The 23131-nt window shown below is 32.6% G+C and overlaps 3 protein-coding genes across 3 annotated transcripts in view; 2 read left to right on the top strand and 1 right to left on the bottom strand.

The window, feature by feature from the left end:
- Positions 1-239: 239 nt before the first annotated feature.
- On the bottom strand, positions 240-21330 carry LOC111045731 (probable deoxyhypusine synthase). Its single transcript, XM_039431576.1, has 7 exons — positions 21044-21330; positions 20004-20113; positions 14017-14400; positions 10622-10814; positions 7621-7724; positions 2981-3106; positions 240-392 (listed from the first exon to the last, which is right to left on the bottom strand). The coding sequence occupies exons 1-7, from the start codon at positions 21150-21152 to the stop codon at positions 261-263; spliced, it is 1158 nt and encodes a 385-aa protein (XP_039287510.1). The 5' UTR covers positions 21153-21330; the 3' UTR covers positions 240-260.
- Positions 3362-23131, top strand: part of LOC120352067 (UDP-glucose 6-dehydrogenase-like) — a 118579-nt gene continuing 98809 nt past the window's right edge. The window contains 1 exon segment of the mRNA XM_039431574.1: positions 3362-3409. Coding sequence (XP_039287508.1) covers positions 3377-3409 — 33 coding nt within the window. The 5' untranslated portion in view covers positions 3362-3376.
- LOC120352069 (BTB/POZ domain-containing protein 6-A-like) lies at positions 16990-19437 on the top strand. The gene is made up of 2 exons (XM_039431577.1): positions 16990-17309; positions 18305-19437. Exons 1-2 carry the CDS (start codon positions 17198-17200, stop codon positions 19036-19038), a joined length of 846 nt encoding a protein of 281 aa, XP_039287511.1. The 5' UTR covers positions 16990-17197; the 3' UTR covers positions 19039-19437.

Below are 23131 nucleotides of genomic sequence, written 5' to 3'. Positions count from 1 at the left end.
TTTACAAACTGAAAACTTGGCGTACTGAAATCTTGGAGTTTCAAAAATAGGTCCATAACCACCCTCGGTAAATTAAGGATCCCCATGCAAAATTTCAAGTTAATCAGTCCAGTAGTTCAGACATGATGATGCGTCATTCGTAAATGTCCTATCCCATACGTGTATAAGCCAATTCTTTCCTTTATTATATTATAGATAAGAAGGTAAAGGTAACTAGGGTAAAATAATATCTAAAAAAATATGGCGGACATTATTTATTTTCAAATATCTCCACTAGCGTCTGGTTCTTCATCTTTCTCTGCTTGATTGGATTTGGCTAATTTCTCATGGTGATATTTGGCGAATGTTTCTCCTACTATTAATGGAAATACTAGACTTGCCTCCGCATATACCTGTGAAAATATAATAAGGTGAATATTAGAAATAAGTTAAATATAATTGAGACAGTTAAAATAGGTAACATCATAAATTGGAGTCTAACTAGCCTTTCTAGGTTTGTGCTACATAGTTTTTAAGTGGATCTAAACTACATGTTTTCTTATGTCTCTAAACTACATTCTAATGTAGCATAGACTAATGTCTAAGCTACATATCAAATTATGTTGGCCAGAACTAATATCAGAACAGAAGTAACAGAACTGACAAGTGAGCGATTATTAATTACTACACAATTATTATCAATCAGCATTTGTTCAGTTGTGAAGTCCATATATATTAGAAACTAATAATTTCTCAAATTTCCATAATAAATAGGTGAAATAACCATCAATCAACACCTATTGATGAATAAATGGTATTGATATCGTCATTCTTAATGACTTACAATCAAACACATTTATAATGAGATTAATTTTAGTGATTTTAATTTTTCAGAATTCGTTATAAATAACAACGCTTTCGATTGAATCAATGCTGACAGTTTAAATTTAAGTGTTACTATAGTGACTTCTTGGTGGTATGAGATAGTCATATCCTCATATTACAGTAATCATAACATAGGTATACAGTTATACCAATATTTTGTATTCACAGAATATCTAAATAGATTGAATATTTTCTTTTCAGGTACAAGGTAGAATGAGTCGGGTATGTGTTACTGAGTGAAATAAATATTATTGTAACTTATGATGAAGAAACTCGAAGAATTTTGAGTAAGATATCTGTACACGAAGGTGGAGTTGAAAAGCTGACTAACAAAGTTAAGGAGAGCAAACTTGTGTTATATGTTGGCAAAGTAAGCTACTGGAAAAGTTGTAGGGGAAACTTTGGAAAAGTTCGGCTAGAAGAGAATGAGGAATTATAACCAAATATTGGGAAAGAAAGATGCGATAAGTTGGGTGGTACAATAATATTTCAGTTTCGCGGGAGTTGAATGTGATGAGAGGTTATGAAAATAGCAATAAAATTCATTTCTAGAGTTGGATGGAAAGTTAGGATAATTGATTTTAATTTCCACTCATTTTGAAATGACTCATGATATTACCCAACTACCCAGGATATTTCATTATTCACTTGGTATCAATATTGACTTATACATATAGTATATTGACCTATTTGTAGCCTATAGTGTACAAGAAACTCCAACTCCTTTAGCGCTATAATTATTACAACAATTATCATATTGAAAAAATTCAGTTCTGGCTTGAATGCTAGTTTCTAATACTATGAATGATTTATAATTCAAACACAACATTTAATTTATTGGTTTGAGTAAAACTAGAATCTAAACTTTCAAATACGAAAATAATAATATCACTCTGATTAGTTAATACAGAATCTATAATTTCCTAGTCAAATTAAAATCATTCAATGATTGTAATGACTGTACCAACTTGACGTTGTTCAACTGTATGAATGAGTCTTATTATTGTAGAAAAAAAATAAATATTCTATTCTATCATGTTGGCACAAGGCACAATATTAAAAAATAACTGAATTACACAAATTAATCTGTAATTCCAAACACGAATTCACAAAAACTCTCTACATCAATCCTCATGTATGTATTATCAATCCTCAACATGTAGATGTATTATCAATCCTCAACATTCAGTACAACTCAGGTCAATTCCAATCCATACTTTCCCAAAAGAACTACTCTACATAAGTCCTGGATCATAAATTGATGGAAGTATTATGATATAAGTTCTTTGATTATTTTAGATTAACCTCAACCTCAAGCCTAACGCTATAAACGCATTTTCTTCGTTCTGTACATTGATTCTCCTGGCATTGCTTCAGTTGGATAACGTCATTTTATGCTGGTTGAATTTAATAGGCTGTAGACTAATTTAAATTAGTAGGCTGTTGTTATTTGAATTTAATTTTTGTGTTAAATTTCAGAATCAACAAAGTATTTCATTTACTTTGGAAAGTTTGATTTTAGTGTTTATCAGTAAAAAAAGAACACAATGTTTTCAGTTCCACATCTTTTTCTTTTTTCTCCTCAATATGAAGAAATACCACAACGTTTATCCTGTGTCTATAGTGAGGTCCACGTTATAATGGCAGTGGAGAAAGATAGGAGAACAACGTTGCCGATCCTCTGCCTTGTCAATGCCTTCTATAGATGGTAGCTGATACAGGTTTATTGATGAAATAAAAACGGTTCATTCTCGTTTAAAATAATCAAGAAATTATATTTTTTCAATAATTTCATAATGAATTTTCACAATTAAGATGAAATATTTTGTTAGTTAATTATCAATTCTACATTGTTAAAAGACGATGTGGGAACAGAGCAAAGCAAGAAAGAGATATTGCTATCCGCTTTGTTGAATGATAGACAAGGATAACAATACCATTGCTAATCAAGCACTGCCATTATAACGTGGACCTCACTATAGTGCAGACTTCTCAATTCAACTTACTTTTACTAGATTAGCATTCCAGCAAAAGTAAGCAACCTTTACCACGAAGCAACGTTGTTAGCAACGTTCGTTTATTCTGTGTCTAGTGTATATTTCTAAATTCAACTCACTTTTACTGGATTAGCATTCCTTTTGATTTTGCCCCACGATATCGCTTCGTCTGGCCTGGCTCCACTGTCGCTTCCATCGAATTCCGACGCTGTATTTATAAATACTGCAAAATCAGCACCATTTCTCTGTAAAGAATATTACATAATTTAAATATCTATCTCTAAGAATAAATTCAAAGCCAATTTCAAATCTAATCTAATACACAATAAGCTGTATAAGATAAAAGCTGTCAGAACTCATGTGTACTTTACAAAATTGAGAATATATAACATGATTAACATATAAGATTCATTAAATATAACATGAAATTTTCTGATTTTTGTGATTGTTCTGTTTTCATGTTACAGGACAGAGGACAGACACAGCCAGAATTGATGTGATATGTTGCCGCATCTATGAAAGCCATCAGTTCAAAGAGCAAAGCACAGGTAGGCCAATTTGATTGATAAGAATAAAATAATTCTTAACCAATTTCCAATCCAATTTCAAATCTAATTCTTGACCAAATTACGACATGAAATTACACTATAAGCTTTATAAGATACTAGTAGGTAACCCGTGCCCCGCAAGGGTCTATTTAACACTTGACAAACTGAAAACTTGACGTAATAACATCTTGAAGAATTGAAAAATAGGCCAATAATCATCCTCGGTTGATTAAGAATCTATATGCAAAATTTCAAGTTAATCAATCCAGTAGTTCAGACGTGATGATGCATCAAACATAATTTTCCTATCCAGTACGTGTATAAGCCAGTTCTTTCCTTTATTATAGTATAAGCTGTACAGGATATAGAGCTGTAAGAACTGATGTGTAAATAATTATTATTAAACGGAATTCCCAATTAAATGCTGCAAATCACCCTGAAGACTTTTGCTACTGCAAATATTGACAACAGGGTGAACAGCTAGGTGGATATTCGGTGATGGCTGGAATGTTCATCGCGATATTCATGGTAGGACAAATAATGATATCTGGATTTCTGCTGACCTATTTAATAGTAATGGCCATTATGATTGGACCTGGCTTGTGGATACATGTTTTATCAAAAGAAACAAAAACCTGGATCATCAACTATGTGGAGTGCTTGTGCAATATATTAAACCAGACTGGTAAATACTATAAATTATTTTTTTTCATACTGTTTTGGTTTCTACACTAATAAAACACTTGAGATGATTTATACTGATCCCTCATCCATAAAAATACTATTTCACAGATGGAATTAAATAGAGAATGCATTTATTCAAATGCTAATTAATAAGTAATTATTATTAAACGAAATTCCAATTAAATGCTGCAAATCACCCCGAAGACCTCTGCTACTGCAGACATTGACAACAGCGCTAACAGCTAGATGGAAATTCGATGAGAACTACTATACAACAATTATTTTTCAGCCCGGGAATCGAACCCAGTACCTCCTTATTGCCGGTCAGGAATGCTTACCCTTACACCAAACTGACAATCTCTGGATAGCAGCGCTCATTTTTAAACAAAGCCATAGCGGCCAGCCAGTCTACAGATGGAAATAAATTGAAAGTTGCATTTGTTCAAATGCTAATTAATAAGTAATTATTATTAAACAAAATTTCAATTAAATGCTGCAAATCACCCTGAAGACTTCTGCTACTGCAAATATTGGCAACAGGGTAAACAGCTAGGTGGATATTCGATGAGCGCTACTATACAAAAATTATTTGTCAGCCCGGGAATCGAACCCAGTACCTCCTAATTGCCGGTTAGGAATTGTATAGTAGCGTAGTATTAGTATAGTATTGTATAGTAGCGCTCATCGAATTTACACCTAGCTGTTTACCCTGTTGTCAATATTTGTAGTAGCAGAAGCAGAAGTCTTCAAGATTATTTGCAGCATTTAATTGGAATTTATTTTAATAATAATTATTTATTAATTAGCATTTGAACAAATGCAACTTTCAATTTATTTCCATCTGTAAATTGATGTGTACTTTACAACATTGAGAAAACAGTACAATATAACATAAAACATTTGAATCTCAATAAATGTTTGTATTTGTATGTAACTACAATGCATGACATTGATAAAATGAATTTAATAATAAAGAATTACATGTTAAGGATAGAGTGCGGTCCACTTTATAATGACAGTACTTGATTAACATTGGTGCTGCTATCCTTTTTCTATCATTCGACAAAGTAGATAGCGCTATCCTTTCTACCTCCACAAAGTTGCCAGATCGTTTCTAACACTATAGAAATATAAATAATTAACAAAATATTTTTAACTAAATGTGAAAATTTATCATTAAATCATTAATTTCTGACAACATCCTAGTGTTTCCATTAGGGATAGACATCACAACATTAGAGAATTGAAGAAGTTTTGGGCAATAGCCTGTTTTTTATTTTCCGATCATTGTATTGTTTAATCTATCTAACAAATAAATAAATAAACATCTCACCCACAACAGTATCTGATATCATTAAATCATTGAAAAATAATGATAATTACATTTTACATTTTACAAAAATGATGAATAGTAGTTATTGCAGCAGATATACCATTATCAGCTATCCTCTATAGAAGGCAGTGGCAAGGCAGAGAATCGGCAACGCTGTGTTCCTATCTTTCTCCATTGCCATTATAATGTGGACCTCACTATAGTTATTTGTAAATCAATGCAATAGTTCATCGTTGAGAGAAAAATAACAGACCCAGTTCAAGACTAGATAAACTTTCCAAAACTAGATAAACTACTACTTTTGTGTAACATATACTAGAATGAAATATTAATTTCAGTCTGCAATCCCTGATTCTGTCACGAATTGAAATAATAAATAAATGTTCATATCCCAAAAAACTAAAACTACTACAACCTCAATTAAAATTTTAATTGTAATTCAATTCTAATTTTTTTGGAAATTACAATTTCCCAAAAAAAAAACTAAGACTACTACAACATCAATTACAGAAAATATTAGATAGTTCACAATTACATACAATAGTTAAAGAAATTTCTTATATTTCTTCTACATGTTTAGTTTTTTTTGTGTGGAAATTGACCTACTCCACTATGGCGTACCATGTTCTAGAGTAGGTTAATCATTAGGTTAGGTCATTTGTTATGCATTCCGTCTTATTACTGTATTTACTGTATTTACTGTATTTATTACAGTGTATTAATGCATTTATTACTGCAATTTTTCACCTCATTAGGATACCTTATTACAATATTCAAAGTCTTGAGCATCATTAGCAAAATTCAAATAAATTTGTAGATACCAAAACAAACTTGGATATTCCTTTAAATAGAAATGTTTTTCATTAAATCATTCAATTCAAAACTTAAAACTAAAATAAGATAAATTATAGAATGAATAGTATTCATTATTATGTATTAATAATGAACGATTGACAAATTGATCGACTTAATTTATGTATGTAGAATATTCATTGACCGAGCGAAGTGAGGTCTAAGATTCAAGTCGACGGTTTGGCATTTCTCTTATTGTTTAAATGTTTTTATGTTGCGCATTTACGGCGAAACGCGGCAATAGATTTTCATGAAATTTGACAGGTATGTTCCTTTTTGAATCGCGTATATACAAGGTTTTTGGAAATTTTGCATTTCAAGGATAATTGAATTGAATTGAATTGAAAATTTCTTTATTCTTCAAAATGCACAAAATGCATCTGAACAGTGTCAAATTACAACAAGAATTATTAATATCGTCACAAAAATCATCCTTTACACATAAAGAAGTCACAAACTTTGGTAAAAAACAAGATTCTAAAATCTTGCAGTCAAATTGACAACTTACTCCTGCAAAGAGTATAGGGATAGTCCCACCAAATATTCCTTCAATTATTTTTGTAGGTATTCAACCTCCTCTATTTCTTTCAACTCTCTAGGAAGTATATTGAAAAATTTTCTCCCAATAAAAAATGTTTTTGTTTTCTTAAAGAAATCCAATCTATGCCTCTCCTCGATCCTTCCAAATCTGGTGTTGTAGCCATGTGTTTCGTTTCGTGATCCTGTTGACGAGTATTTTTTAAAGTACATGACTACGTCAAAAATATATTGCTCATAGATTGTTAAGATTCCAAACTGTGGAAAAACGAGTTTTACTGAGTCTAAATAATATAAAAGGAAAAAGGAGTCTCCTTCATACGCCAATATTACCGTAAAAATCAGATTATAGAATTATTCATCATAAATCAGCTGTTTAGTGGACTATAATACTACCCGTTCAAAAACATCGAACATCTTGAAAATGTATCTTTCCATCAACTTTGTAGACAGTTGTAGCCAGACCTGATAACAGCGCTCACACTCACATTCCGGGACGACACGTCACGGTACGATAGGACAGAAAGCTCTATGTTTATTTAGGATTTTTTCTAGACATTTTAAATTGATAAATTATTTATTAATTTTTGAGAAAACATAACAACAGGTCAATGTAACTTACTGAGCGCGAGGTCTACTGTTCACAGAACTACTAGTATTATGTAATATTAACGAACGACTGACAAATTTATCGACTTATTTATAATTATTTGGTTATGTAGAATGTATCACTAGTTTGGTGTTTTATTTAAAATGAACTAAAATTCAATTTAAATTACAAGGAGATAATAGGAACGAGGCTCACCATCAGGTTAGCGTTGCAGATGTGATGCTTTATAACACCTCCACCGATAATGATCATGCCTGAATTTGAAGCTTTCACAGCCATTGTGTTTAGTCGTCGTAAATCTGAAATAGATTATTCAAATTAAAATTATGAAAATTAATGAGATACAAATGTAAAAAAATAATATACAAATGTATATTATATTGAAAATTAAAATACAAATGTAATGCCTCTTCCACACTCTTGCCAAGTGCATACAAATGACGACGAGAGCAAGAGTGTGGATGGCTACTAACACTTATGCCACCGCTTGCCTTCACTCCGACCGTATAGATGTATACAGCAAGCCGCTTGGCAACGGGCTTGGCGAGAGTGTGGCGCTGGCATGAAAATATACTAGTGAGACCCAGATCTCTTGATTCATTGGAAATACGTTAACTATTTGATTTACACTTAGAATTATGACTTCTAAAACTACTGAAATAAAGAAATTAGGGTTGAGAATTATGTTAAATGAATTGTGCATAAAAATATAGATATCGGGACACCGAGCTTCGCTTTTTATTTATTCATTTATTGATAAACAGATCTCAATTCTTTAAAATGATTGGGGAAGGACTAACAGGCACAGCCCAAAACTGATTCTTCCCCGAATTTTGATTTATACACTATAAATATTCCAAAAAGTAGGTTATGTTCCACACACTTGAATTCAGGTCAAATTTTCAGTCCAAACATTTAAAAACAGAAAAGTTCCAATTTATATTGTTTGCAAACCACATTGACAAGAAAATAACACTCACTAAACACTTAAAACTGTAAAATAATTACTGCAGAGCAACTGATTCAATCCGCCTTCTTATTCAGAACTTGATCTCATAGTGAATTTGCCATTTATAATGATTAAGTATAACCTTTAAGCTACTATTTATATATTTGTCTGTATATACTTCTTACCAGTATGGAATTTCATTGTGTGCAATTCATATTCTTGATTTGCTGATGAATGTTAGTAGATTCAATTACAATAGTTTTAATTATATGTACAAAACATGAGAACATAATCTCAACTTGAAAGAACTCACTCTCCACTCACAGGCTCAAGTCTTTGTGGAGATTATTCACTGTTAAATGTGTAAATGAATTTTATAAATTTGTATTATGTTTTGTGAATAAAAAGCTATTTGATTTGATTTGAATTATTAACTTTGAAAATTATAATATACTCTAATTTAGAATGATATACCATGTCATGTCAACAAATCAGATTATTTTGATCAAGTCTATTAACATTTTTAGATCATATTTCTCGTGAGATACGGTTAGCTGATTGATTATACAGCTGATCTCCCACACGAATCTTCTGTTATCGACAGACGACGAAATTATCATCTGTTTTTCCAAAGATGAATTATCTTTTTCATGTCCTTCAGCGAGTTTTCCCAGGGATGAGACCTAGTGCAATGGAATTTTTATATCATAAATCAACTATGTTCCAAATTTCGTGAAAATCGTTAGAGCCGTTTTCGAGATCCGTTGAACATAAATAACTATATATAAAAATATGTGCAGAAATTGCTCGCCTTATATAATAGGATTTAATGTAAGCACTACCATAAAATAGCACACAAATTTCAGGATTGTTCAAAAAATTATTCATGTTCAAATTATTCAATTTAAGATCGTTTCAAACTCTAATAATGAGGAGTATGATTCAAATTCCATCGAGCATTACAAATTTAACTTGTTAAAAATCTTCAAATATTGAAGTGTCTTTCTAAAGTAGAGGGAGACTGTCAAGGTTTAAATTTTACATAGGAAATACTAGTTGGGCATGATATCTTAACAAAAAATGTAAGGCTACTTAGAACCACATGCAGATGAAACGTTTAAACCACGTCTAGAGTAAACGCATTTAAACTTGAACGCCGATTAAACCAATAATCAGTTCGCTGCACAGAAACAAATTGAACGTTTAGTTTGAACAGTTTTATTGAAGCACAACTATGAGTTGGGTTACCTGAATTTCAATAACTGCTCACTATCTGTTAATTCTGATAAGAGCCAGGCTATTCAATTCAACTTAAAAAAGAAATATCCTTTTGAACCAGCAATCACAATAAATGATAGCGATAGCATGATTGAGAGCGCAAGTTGGTCAATTTGCTTGGTTTGACAGTGGATGACAAATTATCTTGGAACGAGCATGTTGATAAGGTGGCTAATAAAATGAGCAAAGGCATTTTTGTATTAAGATATATTGCAAGATTTGTAAACAGTGGTATAGCTAAAAGTGTTTACTTCTCGCTTATTAATACTCATCTGGTGTATTGTGTTGAGCTCTGGGGTGCAACAAGTATAAAAAACATTCAGAGATTATTTGTTCTGCAAAAGCGTGCAGTAAGATTTTTAGCAAATTTAGAAAATAATCATCCATGCAGAAGCACTTTTAGAGATCTTAGGCTGCTCACTCTACCATCCATTTATATCTATCGCGTCCTACTTTTCACAGCAGATAGAATTGGTACATTAAAACAGAATTCAGATGTTCATAAATATTTTACACGTGGTAGTAGAAATCCATTCATTGAACATCATAGGTTAAAATTTTCAGATAAGAGTCCGATCGTATATGGCTTGCAACTTTTCAGCAAGCTGCCTAAAAATTTGTCAAAGCCAAGTAGGCCTAATTTTAAGAGAGATTTGTATGCATTTCTGGTTGACAAGGCATATTATAGTGTTGAAGAGTTTTTAAATGATAGGGTGTTATAATTTGTTCAACTGTAAAATTGCAGTTATTTTTTGTATGTAAAGTGTAGAAAAATGTTATAATTTATGCGACGTGAAATATTTTTGTAAGCTTCTTTTACTCTATTTATTTATTTCATGTATTTTTCAATACCTGTTGACATGGCCAGTTGTAAAGTGTTTTGGCTTAATAAAATTGAATTTGAATTTGAATTTGAATTCTCATTGATCCAATCAAATACAGTAATAAGTTTCATCGATGAATTTTTACCTCTAATAATATCGAGGATCAAACCGGGGTTCTTGTAGGAGTGGAAGTACATCATATCACCGAGACTGCCATCAGTCAGTGCTGGACTGAAAATCGGAATTTTGTTTTTTGCAGCCCAATAGCATATTGAATTGGGATCGTTGATTTCTTCTCCTAGCCTGGCAATCATTTTTGAAGGTGTCCAGACGGTTCTCTGAAAATATTGAAAAATATTAATAGTTATTTGTATATCTAGAGTGAAAAGTACGACTTTTTCTCCCTGTGGGAAAAAGTTTGAAGCCCGAGGCGAAGCCGAGGGCAACAATTTTCCTGAGGGAGAAAAAGTATTTTTCGCTCGTGATGTACACAACATTTTTCCTCCATCTACATTTTTTTATAGAAACTGCTAATAAAATCATTCTAATAACTTACATATTGGTGACAATGATTCCTAACAACATAACCTAAATCTAAAACCTAAAAACCGGTCGTCTGATTGTCACTGCCGATTGCGCTATCTATCGGCAAAAGTTGTAACAATTATATCAGCTGAGCAGCTACCAAAAATGGCTGACTCCAGATCACGCGGTTCAGATTTGAATTGCAGATCAAAAATATTTGTTGGCTGGTATTTTGAATAGAATAAAATATTTTAAAAATTGAATAAATTTTTTATCGTCTACTAATATTAAGAATATAATAATTATCAAACATATATTTCATGACTTAATCAAATTTCTGGTTGTGGTATTGAATTCAGTTGACTCAATGACAGACACCTCTATTATGCTTTCTCATCTGAGCTTAGACCTTCTAACCTATTACAATGTAAGTTTCAAAATAGAGATGCTCCCCATGTTATTTAAATGGAGTCACTTTTACTCCCTAGGGAGTTTTTCTGTTTTTTACTACCGAGAGCGAAAAAGTGACACTTTAGTATTAGGTTTCAGGGAGTAAAGTAAGTACTTTAGACAGTAGGTGGAGGAAAATATAATTTAATAATGTATTTATTTTTAATCAAAAAAAACATTACAATATTAAAAAGCTTATAATAGCATCAGAAATAGCAAGGTTACACACTTATTAATAGGCTACCGTATTTTATATTATCAAGATTACGTGAGTTTCATTTTCTAGAAATGAGAATAGTTAAAGATAAAGATGGATTCGCACAACAGTGACAGTGAACAGAGATAATATAATTCACATAATTTCTAATGGGATTGTTGATACTTGCTCGGCCGGGCTGAATAGTATTAAGGCCGGGACACACATAACCGCACCGAGCCCGCGCCGAGGTACGGCCGAGCTAAGCCCGCGACACTGTGATGGTGGTAGGAGAACACAAGTTTCCGTGCGACAGCCGAGCGGCAGCAGTGTCTCAGTTCTGTAGTGCTTCTGTGTTCTTATTACTTTCCTTGCCCTATTACCATAGGTAAGGAGAGTATTGCTTTCCGAAAAAAATTAATGTACCCCAATTTCTACATTTCTATACGTTTCAAGGTCCCCTGAGTCCGAAAAAGTGGTTTTTGGGTATTGGTCTGTATGTGTGTGTGTGTGTGTGTATGAGTGTATGTGCGTCTGTGTACACGATATCTCATCTCCCAATTAACGGAATGACTTGAAATTTGGAACTTAAGGTCCTTACAATATAAGGATCCGACACGAACAATTTCGATTAAATGCAATTCAAGATGGCGGCTAAAATGGCGAAAATGTTGTCAAAAACAGGGGTTTTCGCGATTTTCTCGAAAACGGCTCCAACGATTTTGATTAAATTCATACATGGAATAGTCATTGATAAGCTCTATCAATTGCCACAAGTCCCATATCTGTAAAAATTTCAGGAGCTCCGCCCCATCTATGCTAAGTTGGATTTCAGATTCCCAATTATCAGGCTTCAGATACAATTTAAACAAAAAAAAATCGAGTGGAGAAGATTGAGCATAAAAATCTCTACAATTAATTTTGAGTAACATTTTCACCTAAAATTGAAATTAAGCTCGAAATTCGAGAAAATGTGATTATCCAATTGCAAACTGTTGGCAACTGTTGATTCTATTAAATCATTCACTTTGATATCAGACTTCGTATGTCTCCAGCGTTATTGTCCTGTCACCAGCTGGCTTAGATCTTTGTTTATAAGTAGACTTGTGATGCGCGTGAACACTAGCGTCAGGTGATCAATTCTAATAACGGCAAGGAAAGTTGTGTGAGTGCGCCACACCAGATTTTTATTTCTGAATGTGTAAAACTATTGTTAATACAATATTAAAAACTTGTTACATCCAATTTAAATTTATATTTTTCAATTTCAAACTAATTACCTGTAGACACAGAAGATGAGAATTATAGTGCTAGTATATATTTCGGTGCATAACAATACCATCATCAGTCATGTTTCGGAAATATATATCAGCAATAAAATTTTTATCTTCTGCCTTCAGCGTCTACACTCAACTGGTTTTAAATTTAAAATTTAAGACACAGTCACGGGTTCCTTCTTTTATACTTTTTATTGTTTATTTTAGTATTTATTAAATTATGTTTATTATACCTTTGGCTTAACTTATTTGGTTCTACTTTTACTATTGGTTAACTTATTTTTCCGTTCAACCATATTTCTCATGACTTTGATCGTACAAAACTGGAAAATTCCGTATCTCTTCAATAAGTTTTTCACTCTCCATGTTACACTAGGCCGCACCGTCATCGTCAAAAAGTAAACTGAACTAGTCGGTGACGGAGGGGGCCAAAAAACACGGCGACGGTGTTGGCGCGGTGCGGTAGTATGTCTCCCTATACGTTTGAAAGCCTTTGTTTTCTCACTCGCCGTAGTACTTCCGACACTCGGCCGTACGTCGGCGCGGGCTCGGTGCGGTTATGTGTGTCCCGGCCTTTAGAAGTATTATTTTCATTGTCCTTGTGTTTCTTCGATAAGACAATATTCTATTATTTCATTATGGATAAATACTACTGTATATCTCAACAAAAACAGTATCAAAAATATTACTTTTATTGACCTTGTGTTTTCTCGTTTAGACAATATTTTAGTGTTTCATTATTGGTAAATATCACTACATCTCACCAAGAACAGTATCAGAAAAATTGAAAGAATAGGAAGCTGATGCAAATCAACTTCCAGAAGTATTTTTAATTTTTATTTATCAGAAGAATTTTTTTATTGGCCTTGTTTTTTCGTGTACCAACCTTATTACTCTGTTCCTCCAACATTTTGTCGAACAAGGGCATGACCCAGTCCTCGAACAGTATCGTTGGGTAAATATCTCACCAACAACAGTATCAGAAAAATTTAAAGAATAGGAATCTGATGCAAATTAAATTCCAGAAGTATTTTTAATTTTTATTTATCAGAAGAATTTTTTTATTGGCCTTGTGTTTTTTCGTGTACCAACCTTATTATTCTGTTCCTCCAACATTTTGTCGAACAAGGGCATGACCCAGTCCTCGAACAGACAGTAGTTATCGTTGGGCACCAACAGATTACCGATACGATTGATGCCCCTATCCCTCAGATGTCTGCCGTCCAGATTGAAGTTACCCAGATAAGTGGGAGCCAGGCACTTGATGAGATCCTCCTCGACTCCACCAGCCGTGGTGACCAGACAGTCGACGTAGCGGTGCTGCACCAGGAATCGGATGGTGTCCCTCAGGCCGGAGGAGACGATGTTGGACGTGTAGCCGAGGAAGATGGTGCAGTTGGACCGACGTCGGATGAAGTCGTCCGACTCCAGTGAGTCGTCCAGCTCGGCCGGCAACGGCTGGTCGCGGCTTTGCAACTGGGCATACACAGAGAGGCAGTCTGTCATGATACAAAAGTGCGGTAAGATACGGTAAGTATGATATGATACGGTACAATAATGCAATAGGATACGGAACAAGATCAGAATAAGATACAGTACAAATGTGCAATATGAAGTTATGATAGTATGCAATATGAGAGTTGATAGAGTACACTATTTACGGTATGAAACTAAAGTAATAGATTGAATCGCCATCAAATTGTTTTTTTTTTCTTTTTAGGGGTACTCTTTTTAGAAATAAAAATCTTAGTACCCTTTTTTAAAATTGCTTGCTCACAACATGTTTCGTCTATGATGACATTATCAAGTGATTGGAAAATAAATAAAATGACATTAAAAAAATAAGAAGCTCGCAATAGTATTTATTTAATGTAATCTTATTTATTCACTATTTATTCATTTATTTAATTCATTCATTTATTTAATCACTTGATAATGGCATCATAGCCGAAACATGTTGTGAGCAAACAATTTTAAAAAATGATACTTTTTTCTTTATTGATTCTTTATCACAAATTACAATGTATTGTCAGGTCTTGCAAGACCCATTGCATACTAAATATTATTATAATGGAAATAAATGAACAATTAACATATTCAGAGCAGAGAATAAATATGATACTCAGTTTTTGATTTTTATTTCTAGAGTAATAAAGTATGGTACGATTCGAAACTATGAAAGTATACAATAGGATATGGTACGATAGTGGATAGAATACAACAATACCATAAAATAGAGTATGATTGTTTTTTGATAGGGTTTAAATTTATTAAAGTTAAGAACTTGTTCTTTAGCAACTTCTAATATGTTTTAGTCCGTTAACTCTATAATATACGATAAACTATTTTATATTATAATATAAAATGAGATCATAACCCTATTTCAGACTTTTAAAATTTAATTTAAATTTGGGAGAGGAATAGTACAAGGAGTATCCTTAGTTTTTCTCTCCCGATCAGTGCTTCTTTGTAAAAATTATAAATAAATAATATCGTGCATATAGTTAAGTGATGGGTACGTGATAGTTAATTAGGTTAAGTGATAGTTAAGTGATAGTTAATGATGATTCAATGGGTCTAGTGAATGAGATACAGTAGTTCATAATTATTAACTCAATTGGCAAATATGACGAATCCCGTTTCGCCATCTCTAGGAGTGGAAACATGGTGGAGATAGCTGCAAGCTTCAGACTTCTACATTCAATGTAAGTAATTCGATGGTGGAGTACTCAAGTAGAACAGTATGTGCAGTACAATTTCAATACATACATTACGTTCAACACACTCATATGCTGAACAACAGTTTATCGGAGTCAACTGCTGAACGGAGTGACAAAAGTAGCTTCAAGATTGAGACCCGGTTGCACAAAAGCCGGTCAAATTTTAACCGTGATTACTTCCACGAGAACTAATTAGAGAAGCCGACTTATCAAAAAGGCCTTCTCTGATTGGTTCTCATGGAATTAATCACGGTTAAAATTTTACCGGCTTTTGTGCAACCGGGTCTCAATCTTGAAACAACTTTTGCAACTCCACCATGTAAGTTGGTGTTCCAGCTATAAGAACAAACTTGAGCTTTGTCTGCTCAACGATTTGAGTAGCTGAGAGTTTGTAATTGAAAAGCAAAAGTGCGGAATCAAAGGAAATAAACTGGTGTTCAGCATAATATGTGGTCCTGTTTTTAGAGTCGTGCTATGGGTGCAATAGCTCCAAAAACGGAGCCAATTTTCAAATAATGAACATCAAAAGTTCAAAATTTGTGTGAAAAATATTTTAATTGTCCTTACAGTATGAATAACTTGATATGTATAAAAATGTGATGTATTTTGTAATTTTTATGACCTGATGTTGATGTTGAATTTGTTTTAATTGACTGCTATCCTTACAGTTTGAAATACTTAATAATGTGATGTAATTTTATGACCTGTTATAGATTGTTAAATTTATGATTGCTTGTATATTTTTTGACGATGTCTTGCATTATTGTTTTTAACGTTCTGACAATAAACTAATCTTGAATTTTGAATCAATTTCCAAAAATAATTTTATATTAACTAAGTGAAAAAACTAAAGTCAGATAAGTATTATTTGAATAATTGCAATATCTCAGTAATTTCCATCTAAAGTCAGATAGATAGATGAAGTCACACTGTATAAGCATTAGAAACGTTGTGAAGGGGAAGAATAACCCCCTCTTCCACTTAGCCCAAAACTAATTAGCCTAATTAGTTGAAATATAATTTACTTAAAATTATTACAAATGTAAATATCAAGTAAACAACTATAATTTGATTTAAACACTTGGTAATAAAAGAGTATAAAATTTGGAAAGAGGTGAGTTACGATTATGACTAACTTTACAATCTAATCTTTTCTGTTGTACGGTACTTGAGACAGTTACCTCAATCAATCAGTAGATAGTCAACATTTGTCTTATAATCATAACGTCTTCTGCAGTGATATCTTTGTTGTTCGGAGTTATTCGAGAGTTTTCTACTCTATTTACTTTATTTACGTTATTGAACCGTGAAAATTCATACACCTCTATCACTTCTGTAACTGAGATATTATTTATCTATTTACGTTATTTACTTTGAATTGATTCGATATAAGATCTTTTCATATAAATTTATTTAAAAGAGTAGGAGACCAGCTTCAATGACTTTGTATTGAACAGAGTTAATCATCAAGCAGTTTTTTTCATACGCTGAGATTCAAATCATTATCATCGTTTAGTGTGTAAACTTTTTAAAACTAACTGAACTTTGCAATAATGAATTCCACTCCCCCACCATTGAAAGGTAAGTTCGAGTTTTGTTTCAACAACGATTTGAGTGATTGTGAGTTTATAGTTGGAAAAGACAAGTGTAGAATCAGAGGATATAATAGTATATTTCTCACCTAGGGCCGAAAATGAGACTTTTCTGGCTCGAAATCGGTTTTCAAGTCCCGAGGCCGTAGGCCGAGGACTAGAAAAGATTGAGAGCCGGAATAACATTTTTGCCCATGGTGAGAACGTTATTTTTCGCCACACAGAAAAATAAACAATATATATATGAAAATAATTTATTGTCTATTATAAGCACTTCCGAAAGCAAAAGTGGAAGGTCATAGCTCTAGCAAATCTGAGGTAATTTGAATATCAGGAAATTGTCCAAGTATTTTTATTTTTTATTCTGATTTGTCTAAATAACCTAAAAGATTATGTTCAATTATGTAAGAGGTTGAGTTTAAACTTTTTATTCTTCCTAATGACAATAAGATGATATTATTATAAATGTTTTAATTATTGAATGATAAACACAAATAATGAAAAGTTTTTGATCAGCTGTTTTAGCACACTTGAAATTTGGCCAATCTGAATGTCAATGGAAGTTTAGGTTAGAAGTTCTATCCTACTCTGAAAATCGAATTATTTGAATAGTTTATAATAATATATATCTTATCTGTATTTTATTCATCCAAATAGAATGATAGTATATTATTGCAGAATACTTTATTGACTTCTAGAAGCATAAAATGATTCCGTTTATCCACTATGTTCCGTGATAAACGCAGTACTAGGAGGTTTGAGGTTAGATTCTATTATACTCTGAAAATTGGATTTGAATAGTTTATAATATTTCATTTGTATTTCATTCATCCAAATAAAATGATAGTATCTTATTGCAAAATACTTTATTCAATTCTAGAAGCATAAACTTATTCCGTTTCATAAACTATTTTGTAAACACGTTCACATCAAATCAGGATCAGCTGACTTCAAGGTTATTTTACAGCCCTAGGGCCGTAAAAATTTTACCGGCCTGGCCAGAAAACAATCACTTTCGGCCTCCATATGACGCACGTAAACCAGCTCATTACATCCAAGTGGGGCGAAAACTGTTTTTCGCGATTTCTAGTCTAGTTTTTCGAGCCATGCTGTACGATGACCCCAAGAATGTTGTGACTTTTCTAGTAGAGGACGTTGAACAAGTTGAATTCAATGTTATGAAACAATTTTTCTACACAGGTAGTGTGCATTTCACTTCAAGTCTTCATGCATGTTCAGTGTATTTGGCTTCATGGAAGTATGTGGATCCCGACCTGATGACAACGTGTGTTCAATACATAAAAAACAATATCTCAGTTACAGAAGTAATAGGGGTGTATGCATTTTCACGGTTCAATAACATTCCAGACATTGAAACAATTTGCTACCTGATTTTTCAAGACAGAACGAGAGAAATAATGGAAAGTGAAAAGTTTCTTTCAGCTGATATCCACACCTTAGAAACAATATTGCAGTTAGAATCATTAAACTTGAAGTCGGAGTTGGAAGTGTTCAAATATGCAGAGAAATGGGTTCTCGCAGAGGCTGGTCGAAGGAACATTGGTAAGCAACAACTAGGAGCACATTTCAATAGTATCACAAAGCAGATACGGTTCCTGACCATGACTAAACATCAATATCAGGAAGGCCCCTACAAGTCTGCCTTGTTAACTGCAGAGGAGAAACAGTTGATCGCTCACAATCTTTTGGGATTTGAAGATGAATTACTCCAGAATTCGAGTGACAAAACGAAGCATCGTGTTTTCACAGGAAACGAAGAGGAAGAAAAGCGCGGCGAATAGGATGAAGGAAGAGACGTCACAAACGAAGAGGGGAAAGAAAATACTGAGCAGTCAGTTGAGAAAATATCAAAAAATCCAACCAATGCTGAGAAATTTTATTTTTTTCACAGTTAAGAAAACGAAACATCACTTCAGTTATCAAGGACTAGATTTTGAAATAAACCAGGAAAAAGGAAACATACAGGAGCCGCTAGGAAAAAGAATAGCTTGGAAAACTCTCATAAACAAACACAAATTCAAGTTACTTTCGGTGGAAAAAATGAAAATTATTTGGAGAAATGGACAAAGATTTAACAATACAATATTTGAGAATGTTTCAACTATAGAAAGTGATGAACACATATTTCCTTGTATTGCTTCAGGTGAACCTCCTTCAACAGGTATAGTGAGAATTGATTTTGAATTATTTGAATTATAATTACGAAATAAATTATAATAAATAATTATAATAAATAATTATAATTATTTTGAATAATTATAATTACGCTGTAATTATTTGATTGGAATATGAGTTCGATTTAATAAGCTCTTAAGAAAACTTCCTGGTGAAACACATCAAGTATATTAACGTTTTCCAAGTTTTTTTATACTGTATTCCTCAATCATACTTCAAAACATCTCTCACTTGATAATTTTCAACGATTCTCATACTTTAAAATGTGGAATATTCTAACGGTACTTGAAAAAATTACACATATAATAAATAGACCTGAATAAACTACAGATAGTTGATCAAAAGTAGAGAAATAGTGATCAAGTGGTAATTTATGACATGAATGTATGATTATTTTTATGTCATGTTCTAATTGATAAAAAATAGAAAAAATCTGATTAGATAAGTTCAAATGGCAAAGCTCATCATATTAAAAATTTTTAAGCTTATGACATTCAATACTACTGTATCTTGAATAAACATTAAAATAGGTTATTTTATGATATTATATTTGATAGTTATTAATACTTACCATTTTTTTAATTTCATCAACCGCAAAACCAAAATGGGTCGCTTGGAAACCGCAATATTTGTACATCTGCAGAAGTTTGCTATAGTCCACTCCTTCATTCCAATCATATCCTAGAAAATAAAAAATAGTATTTTTATTTCAATAGAATAGAATGACTGCCTTTATTTCATTTACTGCCTTTTTTCAATCGTAGATAGCAGAGATAAGCAACAAGGTTGTAGATTCAATAATCTTGAAGATATTTCTCTAAAAAAGAGCAGGAGTTCTATTCATAAATAGTTTTGGCTATTCAAATTACTAAAATTTTAATTAATTGTTTTTGCCATAGCATAGAGAAACAATGGCGTAAAACAATAAATCAAGCTATTGTTTCTGTATGACCATAGTGAGTAAAGTATAACAGTGTAAGCTTATTAGTAGGCCTACCATCTAATTAGTTGTACTTGCAAATAGCTAAACTAGAAGAGCCCTTTGAGTCTCAAGTCATAAGTGGAAATTTGCTATAGGCCTCCTCATTTAATAACTGGTTAGTCCCCCGGCCTCCGGACTGAAAATACCCCTGATATTCTATGAGCTGTTCTAATGAAAGCACTGGAAAGTTAACAGGAATAGTTCAATTTTTGTAGAGTTATTAATTGCTTTGATAGTTGATTTTTGATAAAGAAAAAATGCAAATGTTATCCTGTTATATCCTCAAAAATGTCAAAGGAGTAAGTCAATTTTGTTGGTCATCAAACATAAAATAAACATACCTACAAACGGACAAAGACTCTAGCTCTTGCCTCAAGTGAAAAGTAGGAGCTTGCTAAATTGGCTCAATTCAGATTACTGATATTATATTTATATGAATATAATATCAATAAAAACTGGTTCAATAAAGAACTTTTGAAATTAAACTCAATTAAAACTGTAACGATAGGTCTATCCTCGAAATAAAAAGCATTAAAGTGAACACTGATAAAAAAACATGGTGAAATATAAAACTATAAATTTTTAAGGAGTCAGTAGCCAATTATTCAAACAACAATTTAAATTTTTACCTCTCACTATGTCAGTATTTGACGGCAGTTTATCGCTAACAACTAGCACAGCGTCTTTAGCAGTTTTTGGAATGTTTTTATCATAGGATTTGTCTTCTTCTTTTTCCATGTTGGATTGGTGATGGCACTATTAAAAACTGAAAACTATTTCAAAATCTAAAAATATAGTTAAAAATAGAATTCAAACAATATTAATTAAAAATAAATAACTTTTTACTGGCAGAACATTATTCATGTCATGTCAGATTCTGATGTCACAACATAACATAACCTAAAAGTTTTCTTTTAACGTGTAATCGATAATCGATATACTATGATATCGATAGAATTTTTCGATTAATTTCACTTCTCGATAAATCTACATTTAAAAGCGGCAAAAACAAAATATTTGAGTGCGTAGTATCAGAGTCAAATAAATTTGTCTTAGAAACAAAATTGAAATTATTATCAGAGACAAATAAATAGTGAGGATAAATGTGTGTTTTTATTTCATTAAGGAACGATTCTCAGTGACCGTGATTTCCTATTTTTGCAAACAAATAGGATATTAAACAGCATCTTTACTCTATTGTAGTACTTTGACCAATTGCTAGAAGGCGAGGCCTAAAATATCCAGTAATTTTTTTGAAGAACAAGGCTTCATCTGGCTGGAAATTTTAATAAATCAGCTATCACTTATCAATCCGGGCGAAAGTGTACAGTACTGAATTGACCAGTCATTTCTATTTTTTTTATTCAGATAACTGTAAAAAATATTTTTTATTAGAACGATAGTATTGAGAAGAACAAAGATGAGTTGATAGCGCAAACACCTATAGAGTAAAACCCACCAAATTTTTAAGGTTTTTGTTTAGTGGCTTATTTTTTGTAACCGCTTACCATTTCTTAGACTAAAATATTTACTAAAATGTACATATTTAGTAAATGCACATATTTATTTTTTTAAACATTTTGCAAAAATCCTAGACACATAGCCCACCTAGAAATTAATCCTAGGACCACTTCTGGTGAGAAATCTAAATTTTTTGATCTAATATTCTCTTCCAATTATACAGTTATTATTAAAAAAAAAAAACAGTCTTGGGCTCAAGCAAGCAGCCTGTTCCTCTTTTCCGCAAGAAGTATTATAAAAATAATATAAGATTTTATACACCCACTCAATCGTCCAAAAATGAGATCAGCGGGCTCGCTTCGCTCGCCTGCATGTAGACCTCAGCGGAACCTCTGTACCGAATTCTGGACCCCCGACTGGATTGTCCAAAAATAAGATCAGCGGGCTCGCTTCGCTCGCCTGCAAGTAGACCTCAGCGGAACTTCTGTACCGAATTTGAACGTATTATGTCAATTTGATCTCGAAAAACACCTGTTACTATATCGGCGTATCTTTGGCGAACAAAATTCTCCCACCTCAGCTTAAACCTGTGTACTGAATTATTTTAAATATATTTCCATCAATAATTGAAAAAGGTGAGTAAATGCAGAAAAGCTGGGAAAACGCTAATTTTGGGCGTATCTTTGACGTTATTTCAAATTCCTTCTAACACAACATTATTGCACCCCAGCTGAGCTTCTGTAGTAAATTTGAACATTTTCTGTTTATTTGTTCTCGATAAAGCTGAGAAAACGCTAAAAACGCAGATTTTGGGCGTATCTTTGGAAATTTTTCCAAATCCGTTCTTATTGCGCCTCTAAAGGGCCAACTGAACACACCTACCAAATTTGAAATGTTATGTCATATTTTTATAATATGTTAGGACGATCCAGTCGGGGGTCCAGACTAAACGTCTGGCTGAACGGATATGGCGAGCGATGCGAGCCAGACGGCTAGTAATATAATATATTCCCAGGAATAGCTCTGATTGAAGTAGCAGTACCCAATCAATTTTTCCGCGATAAATCAGGACCTCCTAAATAGGTATTTAGGAGGTACTGGATAAATTGGTATTTAGGAGGTCCTGAATAAATATTCATTTCAATCTTCAATTTGGTGCCAACCTAACAAAGTCAACTCAACTTGATGCCAACCTGACAAAATTTTTAATTTTGTTACCAGAACAGCTGTTTCGAAGAGGTACTCTCTCTAGATTA

The sequence above is a fragment of the Nilaparvata lugens genome, chromosome 6 (assembly GCF_014356525.2).
Source record: "Nilaparvata lugens isolate BPH chromosome 6, ASM1435652v1, whole genome shotgun sequence".
Taxonomy (NCBI): domain Eukaryota; kingdom Metazoa; phylum Arthropoda; class Insecta; order Hemiptera; family Delphacidae; genus Nilaparvata; species Nilaparvata lugens.
This window is presented reverse-complemented; position numbering and strand designations above follow the sequence as displayed.

Excerpts from the sequence above, each read along its gene's own strand:
- LOC120352069 (XM_039431577.1), top strand. The coding sequence starts at position 17,198 with ATGAATTCCACTCCCCCACCATTGAAAGGTAAGTTCGAGTTTTGTTTC. Across the intron at positions 17,310-18,304 it reads GTGTAGAATCAGAGGATATA|AACTGTTTTTCGCGATTTCT; the intron begins ATAGTATATTTC and ends AAGTGGGGCGAA.
- LOC111045731 (XM_039431576.1), bottom strand. The coding sequence starts at position 21,152 with ATGGAAAAAGAAGAAGACAAATCCTATGATAAAAACATTCCAAAAACT. Across the intron at positions 7,725-10,621 it reads GATCCTCGATATTATTAGAG|ATTTACGACGACTAAACACA; the intron begins GTAAAAATTCAT and ends AATCTATTTCAG. Across the intron at positions 3,107-7,620 it reads TCTGCAACGCTAACCTGATG|AGAAATGGTGCTGATTTTGC; the intron begins GTGAGCCTCGTT and ends TATTCTTTACAG.